At 48.6% G+C, this 25466-nt stretch overlaps 1 protein-coding gene across 5 annotated transcripts in view; it reads right to left on the bottom strand.

The window, feature by feature from the left end:
- Positions 1-24520, bottom strand: part of LOC122382980 — a 95058-nt gene extending 70538 nt beyond the window's left edge. Inside the window, exons 1-2 of one of the 5 annotated variants that reach the window (XM_043368989.1) lie at positions 24364-24520; positions 974-1163 (exon numbers count right to left, since the gene is read on the bottom strand). In XM_043368989.1, coding sequence (XP_043224924.1) covers positions 974-1158 — 185 coding nt within the window. In that variant the 5' untranslated portion in view covers positions 1159-1163; positions 24364-24520. Of the gene's footprint in view, positions 1-973; positions 1164-14834; positions 15332-24363 lie in introns of those variants that run through there. The other 4 variants (XM_043368987.1, XM_043368986.1, XM_043368988.1 and 1 more) reach the window with 4 other exon arrangements.
- Positions 24521-25466: the final 946 nt, after the last annotated feature.

The raw sequence follows: 25466 nt of genomic DNA, 5'->3' as shown, positions 1-25466 counted from the left end.
GAAGCTGCTGGAATGCTGATAGGAAAATTATAGGGATCACTGGAGCTCTCTGGTGCTCTCAGGTGGTGCTGGAACTTGCCCTGAGAAAGCCCTACAGCACCTTATTTTGATATTTGCATGCTTTTTCTAAACCTGAGTAGTGAGTACCTACAAAGAGTAAAAAATAAGAAAAAGAACATTAACAGGGGGCATAAGCAAGACACTGTATCTGTTTTTGTTTGTGCAACCAACTAAATAAAAACATTTAAAGCTCAATTTGAGAATAGATAGAAAATGAAAGTGGAAAGCTCTGTCCAGAATTTTGATTACTTGTAAAATCATTTTCTAGCAGAAATGATGTGAGGAACATTTGTGGCAATGTAGCTAATAAAGAGTTTCTCGTATTATCTGGTATGTAGCAGATTCAGCATTTTTCCCAGCCCTGCCTGAGGCCAGACGACGCTAGCCCCGCCAGCAACCCTCCGAGCAACAAACGAACCGGGTCAAGGCGCCCGGGCCCGAGCGACAGCAGCTAGGCCAGCGTGCTTGGGTGTGAGTGGGTTACCTAGTGTTGGGTGTTAAATATACGTATACAGATACGTATATATAATATACAGATACGTAGTGGGGTGGCAAGAGGACAAGTCGCCTTCCGTCGCGGTGACAGATAGGGGTCAGTCGGGGACCGAGAGGATGGAAAGTCGTCCACCGGCCCGAGACGGCGATGGAGAAGGAATGTTTGGTGATTCAGAGTGAAGTGCGGCGAAGAACGAGCTCGGCCACGTCGCATGATAGTCAGTTGAAGCCCGAAATGCGATTGATTTAGCGTGATGAAGCCGTTCAGGCCCTTTGCCGTTCGACGTCTTCACTTTTGCCGATGATTGATTATCTTCGTCCAAAAATATCGAAAAATAAAAATGATCATATCCGTTCTGATATCCTGCAATTCCAGCTAATGCTGTCAGCTGTCCGTGCGTTCACCCCTGCGACTTACTTGGGGTGTGAGGAGGTGCAGGGCCCCGGCGACGCTTCCGACTGGGTGGGCGAGCCGACGCCGCCGTCCGGGGGACTCGGATGAGAGCGCGGCGACCCCTCGGAGGAGCCATCGGTCTCGTACGACATCCTGACGGCGCCGCCGCTGACGCCGCTGCTGCTCGACACCTCACCGACGGGCCGCATTCATGCTGAAACGCACAACAGCACAGCCGTCACATAGGGGCCATAGGTCAAAGGTCAGAGGTCAGGTCATCATCAGTCGGGGTATATATGCAGTATGCAACATGTCAGGAGTGCGTGCCATATTAACAAGAAGGTTCTAGAAACAGGATCCTTTGCAAGCAGTTGCATTTTAAGTTTTAACGTCAGTACAGGTTCAAAGGAGGACTAGATGGATGAGAGTACCAACATGTCGATCAGCATCACCAGTATATGATCAGTAGGTAAGCAGTTGGGAACTCAGTTACCGATTTTCCTAGTTTCGTTTCCGGGTGGTGCCACAGTGAAGTAAATTCAGCTTGCCTGAAGACATACCCAATGCCCTTGCCAGGCGCTTTTTGCAGTGCATCCCTATTGTTTTCGCTGCGATCGTATCGCTTTAATACCACGTTAGTTGTTTCGCTCCTACGAAACAGTCGCAAGGAATTATAGTGGGCGAATGGTGAGCCTATGATGCGGAGATCCGACCGAAGCTGCACGGAAAAACGAAAGCAAAGGAAAGTTCGGGTAGAAACCATCCGTGCACAACCAAGCAGCCACAGCACTGCCGCTTCCAGGTATGCAAGAACAATAGCCCACCAGATGTTTGCTCTAGGATGTATTGATTGACGTAGTTGAGGTTTTTCCGTGCTACTGATAGTGGACCAGCCATAGATATCCAGTTCAACGCGCAGATGTATGCTATTTAAGATACTCCTATACAGAGCTGATCGACTTAGTTTGAAGGACAATATGGCCACGAATCTCATCGTGCGGTAATTTTTGGGTATAGGTAGTTCCGCCCTACTCGGTTGCGTGCGTTCAGCATTGAGGAAAACTGGCCTAAATATGCATCCCATTACAGTAATAACCACGTCGCTTTCAGGATAGACAGCTGTCCTGTGCCAACGCTATTGTATTATTTTCACTGTCCTATTAGGCCAGACACGCACCGAATTGTATCTTCATGAAATGTGGATTTCGACAAAGCCATACTTGTGCGCTCCTCATCAATCTTGCATAGATGCAGGACGAGAAAATATCAGCTTATCCCAAAATGCTTTTGATAAGAAATTCTTCAAAGTGAAAGATATACATACGTTCGATGATAATTCATGGAGTGAATCGTCAACATCACTGATTTACGAGTAGTGTCCTTGGTTCATCCAATGATATATTATTGCATTATCACACTAGATTACTTAGAAATCATTGTTTACGAGTGGAAACGATACTTTGAGTTGACAACGGACAATCACTCTTAGCCACCTGACAAGCTCGGTGCTTCACAATAGGATATGAAAAATAAATAATTGTTTTGCACTATCATCCACCTGCTTTTCTATCTTGTCACGTAATCTGTTGGAAAGTCCAAACATTTTTGGAAAGGAATGCTACAAATATTTCTACACAGTGCATTGGAGCTCATAGGCACTCATACCAAGCACCGGCAGCACGACACGTTGAACCATCGCCACTGGACCAGCGCCCCTCTCCGTTTGGCTCCACATCCTGACGCGCAGTACTGCCCAGCCACTCCCTCCCATCTAACGCACAGCACAGCCGGGCCGCCGGTCACCCCGAGGTCGCCCCTCTCCTGGCTGTCCAGCGGACAACCCTCCCCTGAGTTGTGAGGGGACCGCTAGGCAGAATTGACCGGTCCGCGCCCACCCCATGACTAGCTCGGCGCGCACGCTGCCGCCGTAGGCGATAGATCACCGGCGTATAACCGTACATTCGCTCTGGCGCGTCCAGGGCCCTCAGGCGGAGCACGTAATTCCTATTACATTATTTCGTTTTATCGGGTAGTCATGAGCGTGGGTCAGTCGACTGCTCGACCGGGTCAGCCAGCAACACGACCGAGGTCAGAGCCGCAAACGAATTGCCGCGGCCATCATCGACCCACAGCCGTCCGTGGAATGAACGTCGGCTATTCTCCGTGGCGCTGTGAACATCATCTGCATGCCGGAAAACACGCTCAAATTATAAATGGTTGCTGAATTAAGACAAGTTGTCTCGAGTACAGAACAGTTAGGATGATAGCCTGGCGCGATCGTGAGAGGCAAGATGTTGAACATCTGCAGCCGAGTCGGCTCTAGCCCTCGCATGTGTGCGGCGTTTGCCAGCTTCTAATGTGTAGGGGGGGGGTCGTTTGGACCCCCCCCCCCCTTGCCGTTTGGCCCCTGATCGAGCTAGAGCTTCGCGGAAAAAACGAGCGTGTTGCCCGTGACGAGAGGAAGCCGATGATACCCAATTTTAAGGTCCTAGGTCATTGGGTGACCTTCCAGGTCAGGTCAATGACCCAAAGTCGGGAAAATCGGGACCTGTTAGAAAGTCGTAAAGTGTGGCTGCTAAGGGGTTTTTCGGGGTGCTGATCACGAATTTCGTGTTAGTTTTGATCACAGATGATGTCTTTAAGCATTTAGACCAGGTCGGGTCAGGTCAGGTCAGGTCAACCAGTAGGCATCGTGACGGGTATTCGTAGTACGTGTCAACCGCCTCTGACAGCTTCGTAACATGTTACGAAGGCACCAAAACTACTTCGTAAATGTTCAAATGGTTGCTAAATTCGAATTCAGCTCCAAAAACTAGCCTAGAAACATGTACAGCTCGAAAAAGTGAACCGAGGTCACCCGAGGTCACCAAAGGTCAATGACCTGACCTGACCTTCAGGTGACCTTGACACCCACCCTAATGCATGGAAGCAACATCAAATCACATGTTTGAACGTTTGAAACCACGAAAAGCTTGCAAACGCGCGGCTAATGCGAGCCGACATACGCAGAATCGCGATTCCGGCCAAACATGGTCTCGGAAAAGAGGTCACAGGTCAAAGGTCATTTGGGTCAGGGTCATGAAATTTTCAGGATAGGTGTAAAATTGATCAATGTGAGGGTACTGAAAGTTTCGTCGCGATCGGCCGCTTTTTACGCGAGTTATTCGCGAAAAACCATGGGGGGTCCATCCGACCCCCCCTACACATGCGAGGGCTAGACCAGCCAGTCTATATAAACTTCAAATGACTAGAAAACGGTGAAAACGGTCTCAAACTCGCCCACGACAAGCCCTACCGAATGGTTGCAATGAGGCAGCTTCAAGGGAAACGTAAAATTGGCGGTTTGAATGGAGGCAAATCGTCTTTAGAGCCATGGAATGATCCAATGATCTGTTCGTCCTCAGCATCAGCTAGGCTGACGCTGACGCTATACAGAAATACAGATGCCTTGGGAGCAGTGTTCGCCACGGGCCGGGCCAGCCCAACGGGCCATGGGCCGGGCTGGGCTACGGGCTGGGCCGGGCCCCCAAATATCATTAGTTAACGGGCTATGGACGGGCCGGGCCAAGAGCTTTGTGCACTATGGGTTTTGCGACTGATGTCAATTTAAGAAAATTTGGAAACTGAATCACTGATGCAAACAAAACCCACTGGGAAAATACAAAAACTAAACCAAATTTAAGCAATGTGAAAGAAAACCTACTTGATATTGAATTTTGGGAATCTTGAGAATTATCCAATATCACATCATGTCACACATAGGAGGGTTTTCATAAAAATTCCGCAACCAAAAAGATCAGAGAATCTCTAGCATCATTAGTTAGTTAATAAAAGTTAAAATGTAGTCATCAGAATAACTTACTTAGCACTACAACTCAAAAAACTAAGAAGCCACTCAACAATGATGAGCTACAGGGCTACATTAAGTTTAACACTTATATATGGCGATAGTGAGACAATTCCAACACAGTTTTTTTTCCTTCACCGACGGCTTTTTAACGAACAGAACCTTAAAAGGATACTCACAAAACACACTGTAAGTAACGAGGAACTCTACAGAGTATTTCGCGATGAAAGCTTCTTTAAATGTCCATAAATTTGTCAAAATAAATCACAACAAACCAGCCCCTTCTCAACAAAATTTGCAATCATGGCGGCGGCGCTATGTTTATGTGGCGGCATCTAGGTAGTATACACAACAGTATATCAAATAAATACGTTTTTTAAGTAAGTATCAAGGTGAAAAACAAAATTAAACAAATAAAAAATAAAATCTAAATCACGAAGTCTGAAAACTCGAACGAAAAACAAAACAAAAACTTGATCATATATGTTTTATTATACAGTTGGTCAGAATCGCTACCTGCCGCAGCTGCGTCAATCAAGAAGTGTTCGCTCATTTTCGATTGATGGTGATGATGCGTATAAGTCGCAAAAGTACCCAATGACATTTCAAGCTTACCATGTTTTCTGCTTACGCTGCTAGCGATATCCATATCTTGAAAAGAGCCTAACATAAAATAGCAAGGAAAGTAGCAGATAGTTGTCCACAGAGATTCGGTTGACACGTGGGCATGAATTGAAAATAGATTAAATCAGTTTTGCTGATAAATGGATGGATTTTCTCTTTTTTTGGAAGACAGTGCTAAAGTTAGTGTCACCTATTTTGTATGCTTTCTCAGGCTTTTGATATTGCAGCATCTATGGAGTGAATTTAACAGCAAGGTCAATCCCAGACAGATTCATCTAACTTTACTCATAGAATGTAGTTAATATAATCATGTAAACTTTTTATAGGTGTGTAATCATGACCTAATTGACTGAGGTGCTTGCTGTTACTGTTAAAATTTGTGCCATAGGTGCTTGAAATGATTATATTCATTGAAAAGAAGGGGGTCATGATTGCCATGTTAATATTCATGCAATTTGAATTGTTCTCAAAATAGTGTAATCAATCATGCTTATTATAGCAATAGACTAAGACAATAACTAGATTGCTATTTTTGACGGGCCGGGCCGGGCTGGGCTTGGAATATTTGCCAAGAGCGGGCTACGGGCTGGGCCGGGCTCTGAACCCATGGGCCCGGGCCGGGCTGGGCTGGGGATTTTGGGGCCCGTGGCGAACACTGCTTGGGAGCATGCAATCATTTTAGTTTACTAACTCAGTTTGTTCCATTGCTTCGCTTCATTTCGACATCCGCTGTAGCAATGGCGGCCTCGGCGAACACCAAAAAAGTGAAACGAAAGTGGTTCCTATCCTGTCTCTAACACAAAGTGCGACGTCTGTTGGACATAATTTAAATTTTTGCTGCCAAAAATTTCGTACCTTAAAAAACACTTATAGTGTTCGACACTCCAGAAACTTGCAAGTACAGCAAAACTCACTCTTGCGCCACTTCAATTCATGAATGAGATGTCAGCGTCTGTGCGACTCATCTGCTTAGAAGCGTCCAATTCTAATCTGCCTTTTGAACGGCTCCAGCCCAGACCTTTCGTTAGAGTGAGATGTCTTATGGCTCAGGCGGTTCTAGCGTCTGAACTGTGTTTGAACGCCGCGCTGAACTCCCTGGGTGAAACGCTGACACACTCACGTTGGAAGGTTGTTGTCCCTGAGGACTCGACGATAATATTTCCCTCATCCCGGGCCTTGGCTGGAGGGTAGCCAGCACATGTTCATAACAGGCTCTATTGCTAAGACAATGTGTCAGAAGGCGTAGCCATCATGCCACCATGAGGTCATAGCATCATGTAGAGCCGGCGAGAGTGCATGCCAACAGAGCTATCTTACCACGCATGCATGACTTTGATAGCACCTGACGTTTTTTTTTTCTTGTGGCTTACTGCACAATGCAGACATCGATATCAAAATGGTTTTGTTGTGTCCATGGCTGCAAAAGCGACAGCGCCTTGAATGCTGTGAATCATTGGGGCATCCCGCGATCTTTGGTCCGCGATCGTTTTAATCCCCACGCATCAACCCAAGTGTCCCTCGGTTGCGTACCAAGTCTTTGATGGGCTAGGGTTTCAGCAGTTACTTATTTAGTGTGCCATTCAACGGCATTGCGATCAAAACGGCTGTATACATGTAGAATGGTATAGTCCCTCTGTCGCCAAGCAGTGCTAAATGGCGTTCCACATGACCCACATTGACAGCGACCCCATAATTTGCCGTCTGGGCCTGGTCGCACCCTTCCGTCCGAGTCGAGAGATCCCCATAACGAGCTGTCTTAACATGGCAACGAAAACAGGATATCAGATTACTGCACAGCACTTGGAGGCGGCTGGCTTTAGCCTGCAGCATGCAAATCTCCGCTAAAAATATGCAGGCTGAAGGTGGCACGCCACTGGCGCCATGAGCCGACCTGCGGAGCTTCACAGCGAGGGACGACGCGACCATGGTTTTCACCGCTTTCGAGATGGGTAGACTAGGATTTACACGGAGTTGCCTCCTCCAATGCAATGCAGAGTTGTGTATGTTAAGTGAGTAGCACCACATCCTACCTTTGGGTATTTATTTGTATTATATTCAATTGCACATATTTGTGATGTCGTGTTGTCTAATGCTTAGCATAAGGTACGCTAATACGCTAAGAAAACCTGTCAGATAAGCATTGGACGTGCAATAAATCCACTTACTGGAATTGACAGTTCTGACAAGATAGCGTAACAATGACTGATGAATGGAGTGAGAAATATCCGCAACTATATGAAACTGAGTAAGCCTAGCACATGACATGGAAAATGGCGGAATAAAGAGAAAACTCAGGTGCGCTAGAGCATGGAGACGCGTCGAGTTGAGTGTCCAAATCACCAATCCGACAAACCAACGCAATGTGATGACCACTGACCATATCATGTCGGCTGTCGCCAACAACAATGAACGGACATTAACACGCACGCGTGGAAAGATTGACCATTGCCAAGGCCATTCGTAATGAGTCACATGAGGCATGCATGACTTGGGAAAAGGACTATTGTTAGTGCATGGGGTCGCAAGTGCGCTGCGACCTATTCAAAAATGAATGCTGTGAGCATATGATACAGAGACCATCCAGTCAGAAGGGATTTAGAAGAGAGCTTTAAGTCAGATCAGCTTCCTTTTTATCCCGCAATTAGAAATATCAATTAGGCAAGCAGACCAAAATACACAAAAAACGAACTTCAGTCATCCTTGCACAGCACCGAGCTATTCGAGAGTTAGGCCCAAAAATGCAATAGTTTGTCCAAGCAGCATATTAGTTCAATTATGCACACCAGTCACAGCTAACACATATCTATTCAGTGCGGCGTAAAATGTTCCACAACTTCTCCATTCGCTGATATACTGGATGACACAAAACAAAGTCCTCTGATGCTTTTTCAGAAAAAAAAAACACATTCGGTCATCAATGGGGTGTTGTTTTTTTTTCTTTTGTTATTGTTGACTTTTGAATTGCTGACGGCCGATGGACCAACGGCCGGCCGAGAAGTCACCTACCATATTGTGCGTGGTTTTGGTAGAAAAGTTTCCATTCCACCCATAGTCCTACAAAGCCAAGAGGCGCGGTGGACAGCTAATTTCATTTGAAGTTATACGAGTCATGTCGAGAAATCAGCCTCGACGAGTTCTGAAAACTGAGAACTCAAAATTACAGAGTTCACGCTCTGCCGAGATATATCAGTGGCCAGTGCCAGCCTTGAAGGACCCGCTTTGACCGATGAGCCTCTCCAAGAAAGGAAGTCGAGTCGCTCAATGCATGCACCAAAATAAACGGACCAGGCGTGGGAACGGAACTGGAACCAGCGACAAACGTTAGGCTCATTACCCCCTTGGAATTAGGAAGCATGCAAACACCTCAGCGCCTACGGACGTCACGGTAACCACACAGCACCGCGGCATGCATTCAGGAGTGAAACCGCACATTTCTTCCATTCCTCCCCTCCCTGGCACGTTATCGCCTCGTAAGGCACCGCAGTCCGGATTTTCCGAGAGCATCACACCTCTTCAACACCCCAGAAAACCTCAAATTATGACGTCACACGAGGGTATGACGTCACCCATGGCCATCCGTAAGGCGAGTAGTGTTCACGGTGTATCGGCCAGCGGCCTCGCTCAACACGGACCGGCCTGCCGCCCGACACCGGAGGCGCGATCAGTGACACCACAACAGCGCTGGGGCACGGTCGACTCGGGTGGCCTCCAAAGGTCGGCAGCAGGGCTACACCCGCCGGCCGACTCCGGTCACAGGGCCCGGCCTGGTCGAGACTGGACGGAGCAGCGGCGTCAGCAGACCCACGGGTGTTGGAACGGATCTAGAGAACCGGACAGATGGACGGACCGACGGAATGGGAAATCGGGAGGGTGGACGGATAGACGGATGCAAGCAAGTAAAGCCATACATTGATTATCATAAGAAGCTAAAATCATACGTAACTAACCTTGACCATGCAGCAGCAATCTCAGCCTAGAACCTGCCTTGACCGAGTGTAGTACTCACCAAAATGCACATTTCAACCCTCTTTTTTCCGCCCTGCCAAGCGGAACTGCTGCAAGTGACCTTCCTTAGGATCATTTGCAACCTCGATCCCCCATAAGCTTCCGCACTGCGTCCGAGGGCCGCCAGCGCTTCAACGCGCGTCAAATTTACACTCTACAGTCAGCTCACCCCACTGCCACTCAATTTCGGCCCATCGCTCGTAGATGCATATACGACGCCGAATCGGGCGTCCGTCGCTCCGCAGCGCTGACGTATCGCGCCGACCAATCCGGCCGGCCATCGACGATCGTCGAGAACGATGACGGCTCAATCGACGCCCCTGTCACGGAGGCAGGGTGCGGATTTAGCCTCTGTAGCCGCACGTTCCCCCTCAGGTCACCGTCCACGGCCGGATGCCACTCATCGATCATGGGGTGACTGACCGATGGACGGCAAATATAGTGAGTGCCATTAATGGCGTGGTGAGCACAGTATTCGCCCAGAACTGAAGTTTACGGAGAGCTAAGGTAGGGTGAATGTAGACATCATCACTCACCAGTCTCTCGAAGTAAAACACCGCTATAATGTGGATTGTACCAGTGCAATGGCATGGAATGACAATACGGTGTAAAGGCAAGTGCTTATTCTTCCCGCAATCGGAACAGCGCTGTCTGGGGATGTACCGATCTTGTAGCTGAATATTTCCGAGAGAACTGAAATTCCATGGTACTTGAGCATGAGTAATCAGGATCAACGTAAGAGCTGTTACATATGCAGGTTTAAAGTGGAACGAAAATTCCTCATGTATTTCATGAATGAACTGACAACTTAGACAACAGTGAGAAAACTTTGCACACGAGATAAATGGGGAAGAATACTTCAGTTACATATTATTACCACAATATGGATAGTAGATACTACAGCATGACTTCACTTGCTTCGCTCGCTTTAACCATGCATCGAGCATGTTGCATACATTTAATTCATGTAATCGCATCGCATACATGTAAATTTGTAGCAGGCAACTGTGGACACTGACCACCCATGATGTGACACCTGATAAAATCACGCCACATACAAATGTATCTCGCCGATATCTTCAGCAGACAGCAATCACAATGGCTTACAATCACCAGTCCCCGCCCACGTGTCACGTGGCTTGGCTGTGATGCACGGACCCATTTTGGTCTCTGCAGACGTCTAACGCTGCCCAGGTAACATAGCTGCATTTCTCAGAATCGTTCAGAACCTTTCCCTGGCATCCAAATACGGACGGGTAGGTACATGTTCCCCGCGCACGAAACTATCTGCAGTGTATGTGCTTCACCCACACGCCACATGTGGAGTCCTTCATTGACCACTCAAGGACTTCAAGAACCCTAAAGACGTTGTTGGTGTGGCTGTGGAGTCGTGGACATTGCAGCAGCGGGCATGCAACAACTCACGCCACTACAGAAAAGGATGCCATGAGCAACTCATATGAATACCGCTTCAAGGAACGAATTTCTGCAGGAAAAAAGTATCTTGCCTTTTTCGGATACCTAAGCGTTTTTAGCTTGATGTTGATGACGCATCATGAACGTCTTTGATGTGATGTCAGGCATAGTTTTACCATTGCTAGTAGAGTATCAGCAAACTGAGAACAAGACCACTGCCCCCACGGCTCTCAATAATTCACTGTACATTTCATTGCTGCAGAGCCGCAAGTGTTCGTCGTAATGTCGAGCCCTTCACAACACAACCACAAGTGTCATGGGCGAAGGCCGTCGAATCACAATTAGTCATCAATGCCGCTAGGCCGTCACATAGCTGCCATGGACGCCGCTACGCCGTCACAGAGCTGCCATGGACGCCGCTAGGCCGTCACAGAGCTGCCATGGACGCCGCTAGGCCGTCACAGAGCTGCCATGGACGCTGCCACGCCAGGCTGTCACATATAGCTGCCACAGATGCTGTCACGGCTGCGCACAAAGCTCCCCACATGCCTTCACAGCAGCTGCGCTCGTATATATCGGCGCCGTGTCACCAGGCTGACAATAGTGGCAGCTGAGCACAGGTTCGCTGGGGCCCAGTCAGGTGCGGAAGCCATCGGGTGCAGCATCATCCCAAATGAATCAGGCTCAATGCCTCTCAGACACCCGATCTGTTTGAGCTCAGAGCTGATGGCGTCCGGGGACTCGAAGTCCAGTAAATGCTCCGTCTGGAAACTTAGTCAGAAAAATGTATGGGTGCAAGCTCAACTCATTTGGACCTCTGAGCTTCTCGATAAATTCTGGAATCCATGAAAATCAAATATGACATACTGCAATAAGTCTCAAATTGCTCACCAAGACATCTGGATAATGCCCATGGTTCTGATATCCATATCCAGCATAATTACGACTATAATCAAGGCACCACTGGTTGCTGATCTTGGAATGAAAAAACGACCCTTGCCATGCATAGCTGGCAACTTTTGTGGCCGGCCTGAGCTGTTACGAGGCTGCCGCGTGGGTACATTAGCCCGCATAACACCTCTGCGGCAGCGCCAGGGACTACACCTTTTGTCAGTTTATTTCGGGGCGTAATCGTCCATTTTAGAACTAACGAAATGTGTGTAGACACACCGCAATATTATGTACAAGAATCACATAATATCTCGGCGCAGGTCAGGCAGTCGGCGGTAAAGCATTCAATTTCGGCACAGCGGCAAAACGCTCCATTTTCAGCGATAGCGCAAGTAGAATCGGCTGCGCCAGCACAGGTTTAGAGGTAGCGCACGCTATTTAGCAACAGTAACAACCAAATTCGGCACTGTTCATTCAATTTCGGCGGGTAACCGGAGGCACCCAGGTGATTCATATTTTCAGGAACGCTTCTTGAGCATCAAATGAATCCTCATACAGCTTTGTGGCTTTGAGATATTCTCAGGGGGAGAAAAGCAGGCCATTGTTTGTTTAGCGTCACAGTACCTACCTAAGATCGTTTCGCTGTTTCCCGTTTCGAATTCTGATGTGAAAATTGATAAACTTTACTGAATTAGTACTATTTATCCTAAAAAGATAACATCTGTGGTGGGCTGGTTTCTTTTTTATATTACAGTACCCGCTCCTGTCCGCACATGGCGGACGACGATCGACAAGGCAAACGCCAATCGTTGTTGGACTCGAGGCAAGCCCCGATTCTCTTTCATTGAAGCACGTCTGTGCTGTTGTCACTGTGTGCCAAGTTTTTGCCCAAAACATGAACCCATTTTATCAAAAGACCTGTTATTTTACTTCACTTTGAAAGCAACCCATCACCTCGTCAATCAAACATAACACAATTAGCTCAGCCATACCAGAATAAGTCCTACCAATCGGTTATCGTTGCACTTCCTGTAATCATCTCCTATTAATCAACTGCCTGCGTGAAATATCAAACATCCCTTACCTACTGTGTGCAGAAGGACATGAAAATAAATTAATTATTCCGTATCGTATCATCACGCCTCCCCTCACCCCACCCCACCCCCACGAACACCACCAGACCCAGAGGCTTAGCGCCAACATTCTAACCCGTCCCATGGACAAGACTCGTAGTTGCGGCAGGTGTATTTTTCTCCCCCCCCCCCCCTCCCTGAGCATCTGACTGTCCATCCGGCGCTCGGCGCATCCTTTCAACAACCGCGCGACGACACCGGGCGACGGGCGTCTCTGGCGCACGGGCGGGGTCAAAGTTCAGTAGTCGCGTACCCCGTCGGCCTGGTTTTGTTCTCCGCCAGCTTCGTTTTAAGCAGGTGCCTATAAACTTATGTTATTTGTACTTCCTTGATAGAAATTAATAGGCACATTGTAATGCTTTGTTTAACCCACAGAAAGCACGGACATGAAATCATGCTCATCGCTGGCGATGGCGAGAGGAATATTCGGCCATAACGGAGAGGGTGGAGGGCTGGAGGCATGCACTCAAGTCCAGACAATAGACGCGTTTACATAGAGTTTTAGACGCGTTTACATAGAGTTTGTTGCAAGCTTATATCTCCGTCCACGATATTGCAAAAGATGCCAATGGTGCTTAACAATTCACAAAATGATCCCCTCTAAATATTTGAAGACCACTGCATCGAAATTATCGCCAAATAAACGAGCTAGAGCTTCGTCAAAAATGCTATGTAAACGCGACTAATGAGACAGTGGCAACAGTAAACACCTTGAAAAACGTTTGACTGAATAACAATGCTCCAACAAGCTAATTTTGTAAGCAAGAAGTCTCTGCTTGCTTCCAAATAGCCACCGAAATTGAATGAATATCGCCGAATTTGGTTGCTGCTGTTCTAAATATCGTGCGGCCGTCTCCAATCTCCAACAGCATCGCCGAAATACAATGCGGACACGCCGAAACCGGGCGTCTTTTGCTGCTGCGCCGAAATTAAATGCTCTAATGCCGATCACCGCTATAAACGGCCGACATGCAATGCTATACTGATACATAGCCTTGCGGTATGTCTACAAAGAATCCGCTAGGTCTAAAATGGACGCGCACGTACCGAAATAAACTGACAAAAGGTGTAGTTCTGGCGCTCAAGGCTAACCACCTAGTGGATCTCCACGTGTACGGAGGAACCCGCCACTGAGCTTCTTCACCTCGACACCCAGCTGATCCGGGGGACAGCGGACCTCCACCTCTGGCTGATGCATACCGCGGCGTCGGCTACCAACAGCTGGTCACTCATCTCTGAGCCCGATGGGCAGCTTGACCTCGACTCCGCAGCGTGGAGAGTTGAGCGACGAACGGTGATGCGAGGATACGAGAAGACGTCAGAGGCCGACCCCAGTGCTGCGCCCACAAGTGGCGATGGGAAACCCGAGAGGCTCGCGTTCTCAGGCGAAATGCGCGGCTCATGGCGCCAGACCGGTGGTTCAGCCGCCGCCGAATCCACTCTGAAGATCGGCGGTGAGACTGGGAAGGCGGCAGGAGCTCGCAGTTCTCTCGCGTGCCAGAGAGGTGCGTCCCAGTTTGTCCGCGCGAGGCAGACCGATGGTTGAGAATACAGCGAAGCCATGCACCGCCACTGCCGTTGGCCGCCCTATGCACTGCCGCACGGACCCGATGCTATCCGAGGGCGGGGGGCGGTGATTGTGGCACCGGTTTTGGGCCGCCGGCCCCGCGCAGCGACCAGACCAGACTCCAGACTCCAGACTCCGAGATACACGTCATCGGCGGCGACCTTCGCCCGGAATGGGTCGGCGCAGCGCCGCGGAGACACGGCCGAGTAGCGCGTCCAAACAGCAGCTCGTCCTTCAACAGCGCCCAGCGCGCCAACAGCATGTTAGCAGCGGGGATCAGCGGCCGGTGGAGCCGAGCCCACGTGACCCAGCCGGCCGGCGGCGCGGCACAATACCGCCCAGTCTCGTGACTCTCGCCTCACCCGCCGCCGTTTGTTGCAAATCATCGGCGTGCTGACCTACCTGACTCTGTTCGGTGCTGTTCCGTGGTGTCACACTGCGATTGTCACCGCGTCCCCTCGGGCACTCACGGCGGACACTCACAAACACTCGGCACTCGGCACGTCTCTCGGCTCAGGCTCGCTGCCTCCGCACTGCCGGCACTCTCAGTAGTTGCACAGTCGGCGCGGATCACTGCGCGTCGTGCAGACCCGACGGCGGTCTCGCAGTACTAACCTTGGGCCATGACAGGCGGCTGGCGTCGGCGGCGGTCGGCCGCTCGCGCCGCCGCCAGGGGGCAGGACACTCCGGACCAGCCAGCCCGTCAATACAGCCCGGCCCGCCGCGCCGCCTGCAACGCCGCCCAGCCTGCATGCAACGCAGCCCGGCCGCGGCGTACGGCCTCTGACAGGGCACCGGCGGGGACGGTCTCTGACAGCGGCGGCCGGCGGGTACGGCCTCGGCCGAGTGTCGCGGGACGTCTGACGGCCTCAGACGGCTCGGTCCGACACAGAGTGACCGGGCCGGGACGCCCGCAGCCCGGCCGGTCCCACAGCCCGCCGACACTGCAGATAATGACGAGAGCTTGACGTCCCCAACTTATGAGATAGTAGCCGTCCTACTGAATAGAGAGCGTGTTGGCTGATCAGGACTGCACCTAAAATTGGCTCAACTCAGCGAGTGGCCCCTTTCGTGACTGCGGCAAGTGCTATTTTGGGCGTTCAAGGTCCTGTTGCGCTCATCCGTGCTAAGGAAAGGCACAAATTTGCAAAAATTTGCCGTGCTAGCCGAAAATAGATTATTCGCCTCTTGCATGTCGTTGTATAACCCAGAAACACTGGAATCTAGATTGTAAGTTATCCTAGGAAAATGTAACTCAAATTGCGAGCATGATATGGGCTTGGGCAGCAAAATTGTCGGCGGCGAACTATTGGCAACTTGTAGGTAGGTTTGTAGTAAAAACAAATGTAGAAAATATTGAGCAGCTCATTTACTCTCAAAATATTGTCAACATTATTTTGCATTTCACATGCGAATTAGCAAGCTTACGAGTATACGTCTAAGCACAATCAATCTTTCAACGGTGGCCTCTGGTCCGGAAATTAAGCAACTCTTGGACTGGCGCTGACAAATAGTTAAAGTTGCACAGATATATCTACATTTAACAATGATAAAATAGCGTAAATCAGACCCAATTGTTTGCATATGCTGTACACGCGGGAGGCAACAAAATTTCATATGGATTGCAGTATATACAGCATCCAATAAAATCCATGTCCTTACATCACCAACGCTGTCGCCCACGGCAGCTTTGACCGATAACACTTAAAAATTGGTATGAACTATGTAGTCTGACCTTTGAGAGTCGGCTTATTCGAAAACTAACTCAGTTGATATTCCTGAAACCAAACCACCCCTATCAAAGAGTCTAATACTTGTAGGGCATACTGAACAAAGTTGAAACAGTATGCTTATATTTGAGTTTCAATCATTATGTTCAAAACGAGAGGTTGGCTAAGCGTTCAGGAAGGTCATACCGTAAGTGCATTCAACCTGGTTTCGTTACATGTTGAAGCACTTGCTGTATGTAAGGCATAGGTATAAGTTCTATGAGAAAAACACTTTTAAATCGCCTCCTTACAATGAAAAACCAAAAGATGAAATAATCAAATAATTATTGATGATTTCGACCACAGGTCATTATCAAAATAAGCCAGACAGAACTTTTGTCAGACATAAATGACCTGTGGTCGAAATAATCAATAATTATTTCATTATTTCATCTTTTGGTTTTTCATTGTAAGGAGGCCATTTAAAAGTGTTTTTCCCATGGTTTCGTTACAGGTGATCTTCGCACTCTCTTCACATTTGGGAGGCCACATGGCGTTACTATAGACCGTGATTCGGAAGTTGATCGTTCAAAGCTTTAGGATCACCGAAAAGTCACTCTGCCGAAGTAAAAGCGCACTTACCACCTGGACAATTAAGCCTGGACGTGCTCTGTAAAAACGTTGCGGGCGTCACCTTGCTAGGCTCGGCCCTTGCACGTTTCACACAGTTAACTCCGGCGAGTGTTGCGCACAGACCGCACCCTTCGCCATTTCACACGGGTGGGGTTCACAGGGGCAACTGAATTCGTCAGAGTTCGAACACACAATTCAGCAGCACGCCTCCCAACGTCCATCGTCGGGGGCGATTTCGGAAAAAGCTGAAAAGACCGCCTGACATTGGCAAGAAGTGGTGGGACCTCGAGAACCAGCATGCCATCCATGACCCTTACCAATGATTGGTCATGCCTTTATTGAGAATGGTACCGCGCACAACAAGCCATTGTTTTATAGTAAATAATGTTTTATGATAGGCAAGAACCAGGTTTTTATTGAGCATGTAGATCGTACCATGCTCACTTTCGATGAGGTCAACCATTCCTATACATTGAGCCTGTCTATCTATCTAAATACACATAATGAAGTGCCCATAGTACAGCCAGATGATTTGGCTCCAGATAAGGCCGTTTGTTCAACCATTTGTTGCGCAGCTTATCATCACATGTAACGGTTAGCGAGGTACTATGCAGTAGTCACAAACGCTGCTTGAGATACTACCCACAGCTTACATAAAAGTGTTTTATTCATGTCACAAACGCCATGGCTGATATTCTGAGATACGAATATACGTAGCTTGGATATATATATATCTATTCTGCATATTTTATTCGCTCAGCGGCACGCATGTACCACCAAAATGATATTCAGAGCTCCACACGCGCCAGACAGCCACCTCAGGCGCCGCCTAAGTTTTGAACACATGCACACGCGCTTCTGAGGGGCGCAGTTTCACTCTAATGGAGCAGAGCTGTGCGCCTAACGGCCGAGGGTCGGCGTTTAGTCATGGGAGTTGACCAGGTGTGTGGGTAGCGACTAGTCGCCAGCGTGAAAACATCTCACTTTGTGAGAATGTCGGCAGCGTGTGTCAGGGTGTGGTTGATCAGCGCATATCGCAACACACCCCAAGGCGGGCTGAAAAGCTACCGTTGGTTTTCTAGGGAGTAGCCAGTAGGACTGAATGCCAGTGGTGGACGTAGTTTGGTCCGAGGAAAGATAAAAAGCACGTCTTTTGACCACCAAATAAAGTCAAGAATGATAATGTTTTAAGCTGAAGACAGTCCAACTCCATAGGTTACAATGCCAGTCTAATATCTGACTACACTCAGCACTCAGCAGTTTAAATTTTTACATAAAGAAACTGTGCAGCTCCTCCAAAAACTGCGAGACACAACATTTTTTACGATCATATTTGACTGTAGCTTACAAATAGATTGCCTTGAGACTGGTCCGGAAAACATAAAAACAGCTTCCCACACTTCTGATAAAAAATATCAAAAGCAGACGTTCGTCGTATATATCGCTTTACCCTTCAAGAGTATTTCATGCAATTTCATTTTACTCGGTGGAGCACCAACGGAAACTTTCTAATACCAGGCTGCATTAAAATATTTCATTCAATATCCCTTACAACACAACCCTGTTTTATACGCAGGATACGAGTGCATGAGAGCTTCTCAGTCCCGTGTGCGAGAGGTGCTTGATCTAAAATCGGACAAAGACCCCATTCAGTTGTTTCAAAAGACGTATTCACGAGTCGAATGAGCACTTACTTTGAGCCCCATGAATCCACACGCTAGCAAAGCCTTCTTCATAGCTTGGCGTCAACGTGTCCCAGTCTCAATAAGTTTCTGGGTCAATTGGGTCACTACACACAGACGTTTTTGGTATACGAATGTTGCCGAGTGCTTTAGCGCCGAAAACACGAGAATAGGGTGCCAATAACCGTCTAGCAAAGCCAGAGGAGCAAACGGTACTAGAACCAAGCTGATGACAACACTGCAGCCAGTTGTGCCAGCAGAGAATCCTCAAAGCCATGTGTTGAAAAATCAAAATGTAACATCAAATAGTTACTTCAATTACAACGCAACAAACTTTTGGCTATTTTCGTTCATTAGTTACCGTCAGGCCACGATTTTGGCCAATTTGGAAGTGATTGAATCGCGTTCCTCAATTACTACCTACTTAGTGTCATTCGTCGCTCATCACCGCACTGGTCAGAGCGACGGTCTCAGTTTGCGGGATGGGGCGGGGACGGTCAATACAACCTTCCACCACTTAGGAACTCGTCGGCTGGCGTCCGGCGCAAGTAAGATAAGATTAATATTTCATGGTCGTAGAGCCACACTTGTGCCATCTACCTCGCCATGTACCTCGTGAACCCGGCTCACATGTTCTATATTTGAGACAGTCTAATCCCATATTACGTTGCAAATTAAGTAGGTGTTTGCAGAATCGTTTGATGTGCACAGTTCCTTGAACATTTTTAAGATTATCCATAACAGCGGTTGAAGCAGATATTGATAATTTGTCAGTTGACAGTATCCATTCTGGAACTCCGTTTATTTTTTTGCATAAATATCTTGCCCAAGAGAGTCGCGCGACATAGCCCGTTTCTGTAAACATTGAGAGATTCTGATACAGCAAGGAACTAGTTTATCGAAGACTTGTAATTTCTTACAATGAACAAGTCGCTGTCAGTGCTCGTTGTGCAGGGTGCGCCTCCCCTACAACCCTAACCGGAAAATGGGTTTCAAGGCCATAGTTTTAGCGCAGATTACTCATTGAACCGATAAGTGTCAGCATATGTGCAAGAGGAAATGGCACAGTCTGAGGGTTCAATGATAACTATTAAGAATGCTTAAAGGGACACTCCGACCTTAACATTAGTTTTGAGTTGAGATAGCCAAATTGGTGGCCATGGCCTGCAAATACCGGTTTGGGCACTCACAACATCGAAAAATGCTTTAATTCCAAGATATGGAATTTCAAACTTGCAGTTTTCGGATTCTAAGGGGCTAATGCATTGGAATGCCCCCTTAGAATTTGTGACGTCAGCGGAGATCTAACGATTTTTAAATCTTAGACTAAAACCATCGTTAACACGTGGTGGTATACGCTGCTTTGCGCGCAACGTCTGCCGCACTTTAAGGCTGCCAAATTATTGCTTCCAAATAAAGTCGCTAGTAACAGGGGAGATCCCAAAAAGTAAACAAAAGTAAAAGCCTAATATCTTGAAAACCAGTGAATATTTTTCGGTGAAATTTGGTAGATAACCGCAGGTTTGTTGTCAATAGTTAAAACACTTTTCTTTAGAATTGTGTTTTTCTATTGAAAAACAAATCTGAGTTCCCTGACAATTTGGCAAAAGCTGCCTGAGATCAGTACAACTTGATGCTCGAGAAAACGGCTGTTCCAAAAATTCTGATTTTTTTCAGGATTTCTAGTGGGCCAGGTGATCTACGTTCCGGTATGGGTCTCCCCTCGGCGGACAATCTGGTGCACGTGCCACGTGACTTTGAAAATTCCCGTGTTAAGCCAATGGGCAAAATGAAAAAATGCGTTCCACGGCAGATTGCTCGAAAACGATCCAAACGACCCCCCATTTTCTTCCATGCGGATGAACCACCATTCGGTGCACTACCCATGGGTATGTCGCAAAGTGGCCGGAAAAGTCCAGAACCACGTGCCACGTGCCGTTGAAAATGACCCTGCACACCGGAAATTGGGACTTTTGGTCATTTCGGCGCACCCATGATGCATACTATGGCGTGGGTGACCAAACAATGGATGTCATCCGGTCGGCAACTGTTTAAGGTGTCGTCCAGTGGGTCAAAGTGGTAGTTTCAAACTTTTGGGATCCACCATTCTGGGGATTCTTTTTGACAATATACTTACGTTTCTTGGCGCAATGCTCATTCCACCCAGCCGGTCGTCAATGCGTTAGTTGACCCAAATGACGATTGACCTGAAGGAAGTTGGGGGCGAGGAACACGCACGTGCCATCCGTTTTTTAATCGGGCGCTTTCATCTAGGAGATTTTTGCAGATATCTTTTTGATTTGTGAAAATGACCAACATAGCGGTATGCCAGTCTTTGATAAATTATTATCTTGCTGCGGCTGGGTGCTTATTTGCGGTGTTTGCGTTTGACGGCTGGCTGGCGACTTTTAGTCGTTTTCGGTTAGCAGCTATCGTCGGTGCGGTGCGGGCGGTTTTATTTCTTTCGGCGTTTCGGCGTTTTTTGTGGTTTGCGGCGGTGGGGTGATTTTTTTTTCGCAGTTTGCGTTGGCGCTTCGGGCGTGCGTTTTGCACGTTTTGCGGTGTTTACGTTTTGCGGCGGGCGGGCGTTTTGTGTTTTTTTGCGGTGTTTGTCTTTGGCGGCGGGCGGGCGGGCGGGTGATGCGGGCGGTTTTCTTTTTTTTTTGCGTCGTTTGCGGTGTTAAATTTGTTTGCGGTTGGCGGCCGCTTTTTCGTTTTTTGCGGTGTTTGCTTTTGGCGGCGGGCGGGCGGGCGATTTTTAGGCGTTTTCGGTTGGCGGTTAGCGGGCGTGCGATGCAGGCGGTTTTATTGTTTTGCGGCGTTTTTGCGCTTTTTTTATTTGGGGTTTGCGGCGGGCGGGCGTTTGTTTATTTTTTGCGACCTTTGCGTTGGCGTTTCGGGCGTGCGTTGTGAGCGTTTTGCGGTGTTTGCGTTTTGCGGCGGGCGGGCGTTTTTCACAATTCAAAGTCCAAACCTTCGGGCCACAGCGCTCCTCGAAAAGCGCTGCCCTCGAGTATTCGTTTTCACTCTTTCTGAACCAAGAGACATCACTTTCATGCCAATTCATTAACTTTTTTGAAGGTTTGAGGGTCCCTTTAATAATTGCCTTGTCTCAGCCCAGAGCCCTGAAGCTTCCAACTGCCAATTCGGTGTCCTCAGGGATGATGCAGAATTCTACTTCGATTGTTCATGATCAATGGTCAATCATGCGCGCAACGGACAATCACGAATGACTCCAATACAATGGAAGAGAACGACGGTGAACTCATTTGAAGTTGCCCCTCAGCGCATTAAATAAACATACGCAATCAAATAATACATGAGTACAGGGGTCTTGTACCGGGACTAGCCTGATAAAATGTGATATTCATGTAGGCAGCTCATTTTAAAATGAATTGTTTCGAGTCGTTGCACCGACGAATAATACGAGTACCACCAGCCACACTTCAGTTCCTCCAACTCATGCCTCGACCTCAGGCGCACCGCTCCCTTCTGTACCTGCTAACCCATGACAGGTGTTCCCCTACCTACCGTCCCCGGGGTCCCCAGTTGACCTGTCAGCCCCTCAGCAGGACTGGGTACGATACTTCCTCATGACAAGACTTCTGCACGACCGGCCGTGCTCGCTATTCATGGCGGCGTAATGGCCCACTGCTGCTTCATAGCCGGCCGCTGTCCCTTTTAATTCGCGTATTTATTATTTTTGGTCGGCGCCGTTCGCACAACTTCGATAATGGTGGTCGACCGACGGACTCGATGCTCGGCGAAAAGCAGGAACTAATCAGCGAATGGAGAGGCCGTGGGCCCCGTGCCCCCACTCCGGGCCACAACTGCTCAAAGCGGAGTGGTGCAGTTGGCAGCCGCGCGCGCCCCGCGCTGCAGCTTGCAGCTCAAGTCCACCACTATCAGTGCCATGGCCTCACGCACGGCATTTAGCGGGTGAATTGCGTAACATGCCATCAAATCAACACAATTCAAGCACTGTTCTATGCAGCGAAATGAATTACGAAATCAAACCGAACCCAGACATTTCATTCCACAACTTGGGCGCAACTTCTCTATTTCGAAATACAACCGAGCCAATTCACTTCACATCAACTCAACCTCAACACTGATCTCCCAGCCTCACTTCCTCAATCCCTTCATTGTTCGACCGCGGAAGTCCCCTATCCATTTCACCTTATGTCTGACACAGTTCCGACATTCGGCGGCATTCGGTTCCATCTGTTTCCCTCGCCAGACTGCCAGCCGGTCACGGGGAACTCACGACGGCGCCGGGCCATCGTGCAGCCTACTACGCCGCCGATCCCGGCGCCCGAGGCGCCGGGGGTCACGGGGTGACCCGCCGTGCCCGGCCGGTCGTTTTAGGAGTCCGCACCACCGCCGCCCCGCCGCTAACCATGATTGGAAGTGGACGGTGTTTAGTGACGAGAAACCGCTGGCATTAGTTTGGTATGGGGTAAGATGTGGGTTTAAAATGTGGAAAGTAAAATGGCAGGGGTGTTAGAGCGAACCGAAACTGTAACCGATAATGTAATAATTGAACGGCGGGCGTTTCGCCAGTAAAAACGTGCTTTTCATTTGGATGTTTTAACGTGAACTAACTAGGAATTAGCAAGACGAAATGATTATGGAGCCGGTGGCCCGTTCAAGAAGATGAGACAAACGAGCAAAGTGTCTGTGTATATATAGACGCAATTTACAAACACTTATTGCGCTACAAAACATGAAAATCATAGGCACAGCAAACTAGCCTTGAAAAGACAATATAAGGGGATTCGAGCCAACCTTTGCCGTTAGATATAATATGAAATTGAAATTGGTCCTGTCTTTAATAACTTAAAATCGTGCAAGTCGATATTGAAAAAAAATAATACAGAGGCCAATGGGCAATGCTTCGCTCTTATCGCAACTGCGTTTGACATGGCATACGCGTAGCGGAAGTTTTTGGGCGTGGCTATTTGGTCATTCCGGACGAATATGATAATTCATCAGGTATGCACACAAAATTCAAGCGAATAAAACACATGAATAATGCGAGCTTCCGGCACTCGCGCAGAGTGCGTTTGAAGGATCGCCATGATAGGGTCTATTCCAATGTCAAACAGAGCAGGTCAATTAGTACGGTTTAGGGTCATTGTTTCAGCCATAATTTATAGCCTCCCGGCATGGGAGTTACACCGGATACCTAATTCAGTCGAAACTAGATCCAAGGGTGGACAAAGAAGAGTAGCGTTGGCGCCATGGCAATAAGATAACTGCAGTCATAGATAACATGATTCATGTTATCAATGCTGCACTTATATTATTGGAAGAAAAAGGGGTGGCACCCATTCGCCCTCACGAGTTATATTATTGCGAATGAAAGGCACCCATTCGCCCTCATGAGGCCGAATGGGTGCCTTTGTTATGAGTAGGTAAACCGTAAATGAATGTGGTCCCGTGGCCCCTTCCCTACAACCCTCGCTGGGCCAGAGGTTCAGCCAGTTGCCAAGTGCCGCTAACAGCCATCCACTAAACCTAAAGCTACATCATGGAGTCTTTCGAAAACCTTATCGCCTTTCACGTTTATGACATCATCCACCTCTCTTCCTCCCAGCCAAGCATCAATGAAATACACATGCATATTTCGAACAAAGCTTGGAGGCTTGCGCCTACCTCCAACTATGCTTGTTGCCTTGCATCCCCGCCGTGCCCGCGCCTCTGGCGTTGAGCGACCTTTGGCCCGAAGCTGACCTTCAGCCGAAGCCCGGCAGTGCGCTACATTATCCCCTCGCTCTCCCCTCCCCCACCCAGCCGCTGCGGCCTGCGTCTGCCGGCACCGCGCCCGTCCGCCCACAGCGCAACGCACTGCATCATCGCCGCGGGAACCTTCCCTTTGCCTTCCCGCCGCCGCAGTCCACCCACCTGTGTAAGGAACTCCGAATAAAACAGCTTCCCGCTCTCAGTGATTTCGCTCACCGCACACTCACACTCTCACAGGACGATCTCACACCAACCGCGCGCGACCGGAGCCGTTCCCATCGCGTGCGCCGGCACCGGTCGCCAGGGACTTGCTCAACAATTTGGCGGCCGCTGCGCCCAGTCGGATGACCTTCCCCAAGTGACAGTGGCACCTCTGGCGGTGCAACACGGAACTAGCGCTAGCATGTGCGGCCGCCGGCGCCCAAGCAGATCAATACGGCAATTATGGGCGGTAACCGCGCCGGGCGACGGACAGGGGGCAGAAAACGACATGTGAACACGAACATGGCTAAAATAAAAATTATAGTAATTGTAGAAAGAAGAGAGGATGAAACAACTGACAAAATGGAAGCGAATGTGTACCTAGCCTATTTGTGTACCTAGGTACATAATTGGTCTGGTTTCAGGCGGTTTGACGGCACTTTAGGTAGGTACGGTAAAAACTACCGATGTTTTACTACGAGCGGATGAAGAGGGGTGGGGGTTGGGGGAGGGATTGAGAGAAACGCCCTCCAACGATATCCCAAGAGATCTGCAGGCTCTATTATCAATGCTTTTCCACCCCACATGTTTGTTGATATTTCTATTTGTTTTGCAATTAAATTATGCCCATCATCTAATGATTGTCTTTAACAACGGTCGGTACTCGGTAGATAGAAGCTCGTCGAGTAGACATTAAAGAACTATAGCCAGCCTGTGTTCTGTTCTATGCTGCCGTTTCTACGTTACATGGACAAATGTGATTTTTCTGGGCCCGTCTGTGTCGTGCTGTTATAAACATGGGATCGGTGCGGGGAAGGTGGGACGGGGGAGAGGCACAGCTGCCCAGTGTCCAGCTCCAACGTCAAAAGCGTTGAGTGAAAGCTGGGATTTCCTGAACAATTTTGAATGTGGTGCGATGATATGTGAGATACGTGGAAAAAGAAATTGAGTGACATGTGGAAACCGAGATTCGGAAAAGCGGGGTAGTGGCCGTTTTCACGACGGCCATCTGGTACACATTTGGTGCACATCTGGTGCAGATCAGGTGTAGATTTGGTCAAATC

The sequence above is a fragment of the Amphibalanus amphitrite genome, unplaced genomic scaffold, assembly GCF_019059575.1.
Source record: "Amphibalanus amphitrite isolate SeventyFive unplaced genomic scaffold, NRLGWU_Aamphi_draft 000152F_arrow, whole genome shotgun sequence".
Classification (NCBI taxonomy): domain Eukaryota; kingdom Metazoa; phylum Arthropoda; class Thecostraca; order Balanomorpha; family Balanidae; genus Amphibalanus; species Amphibalanus amphitrite.
This window is presented reverse-complemented; position numbering and strand designations above follow the sequence as displayed.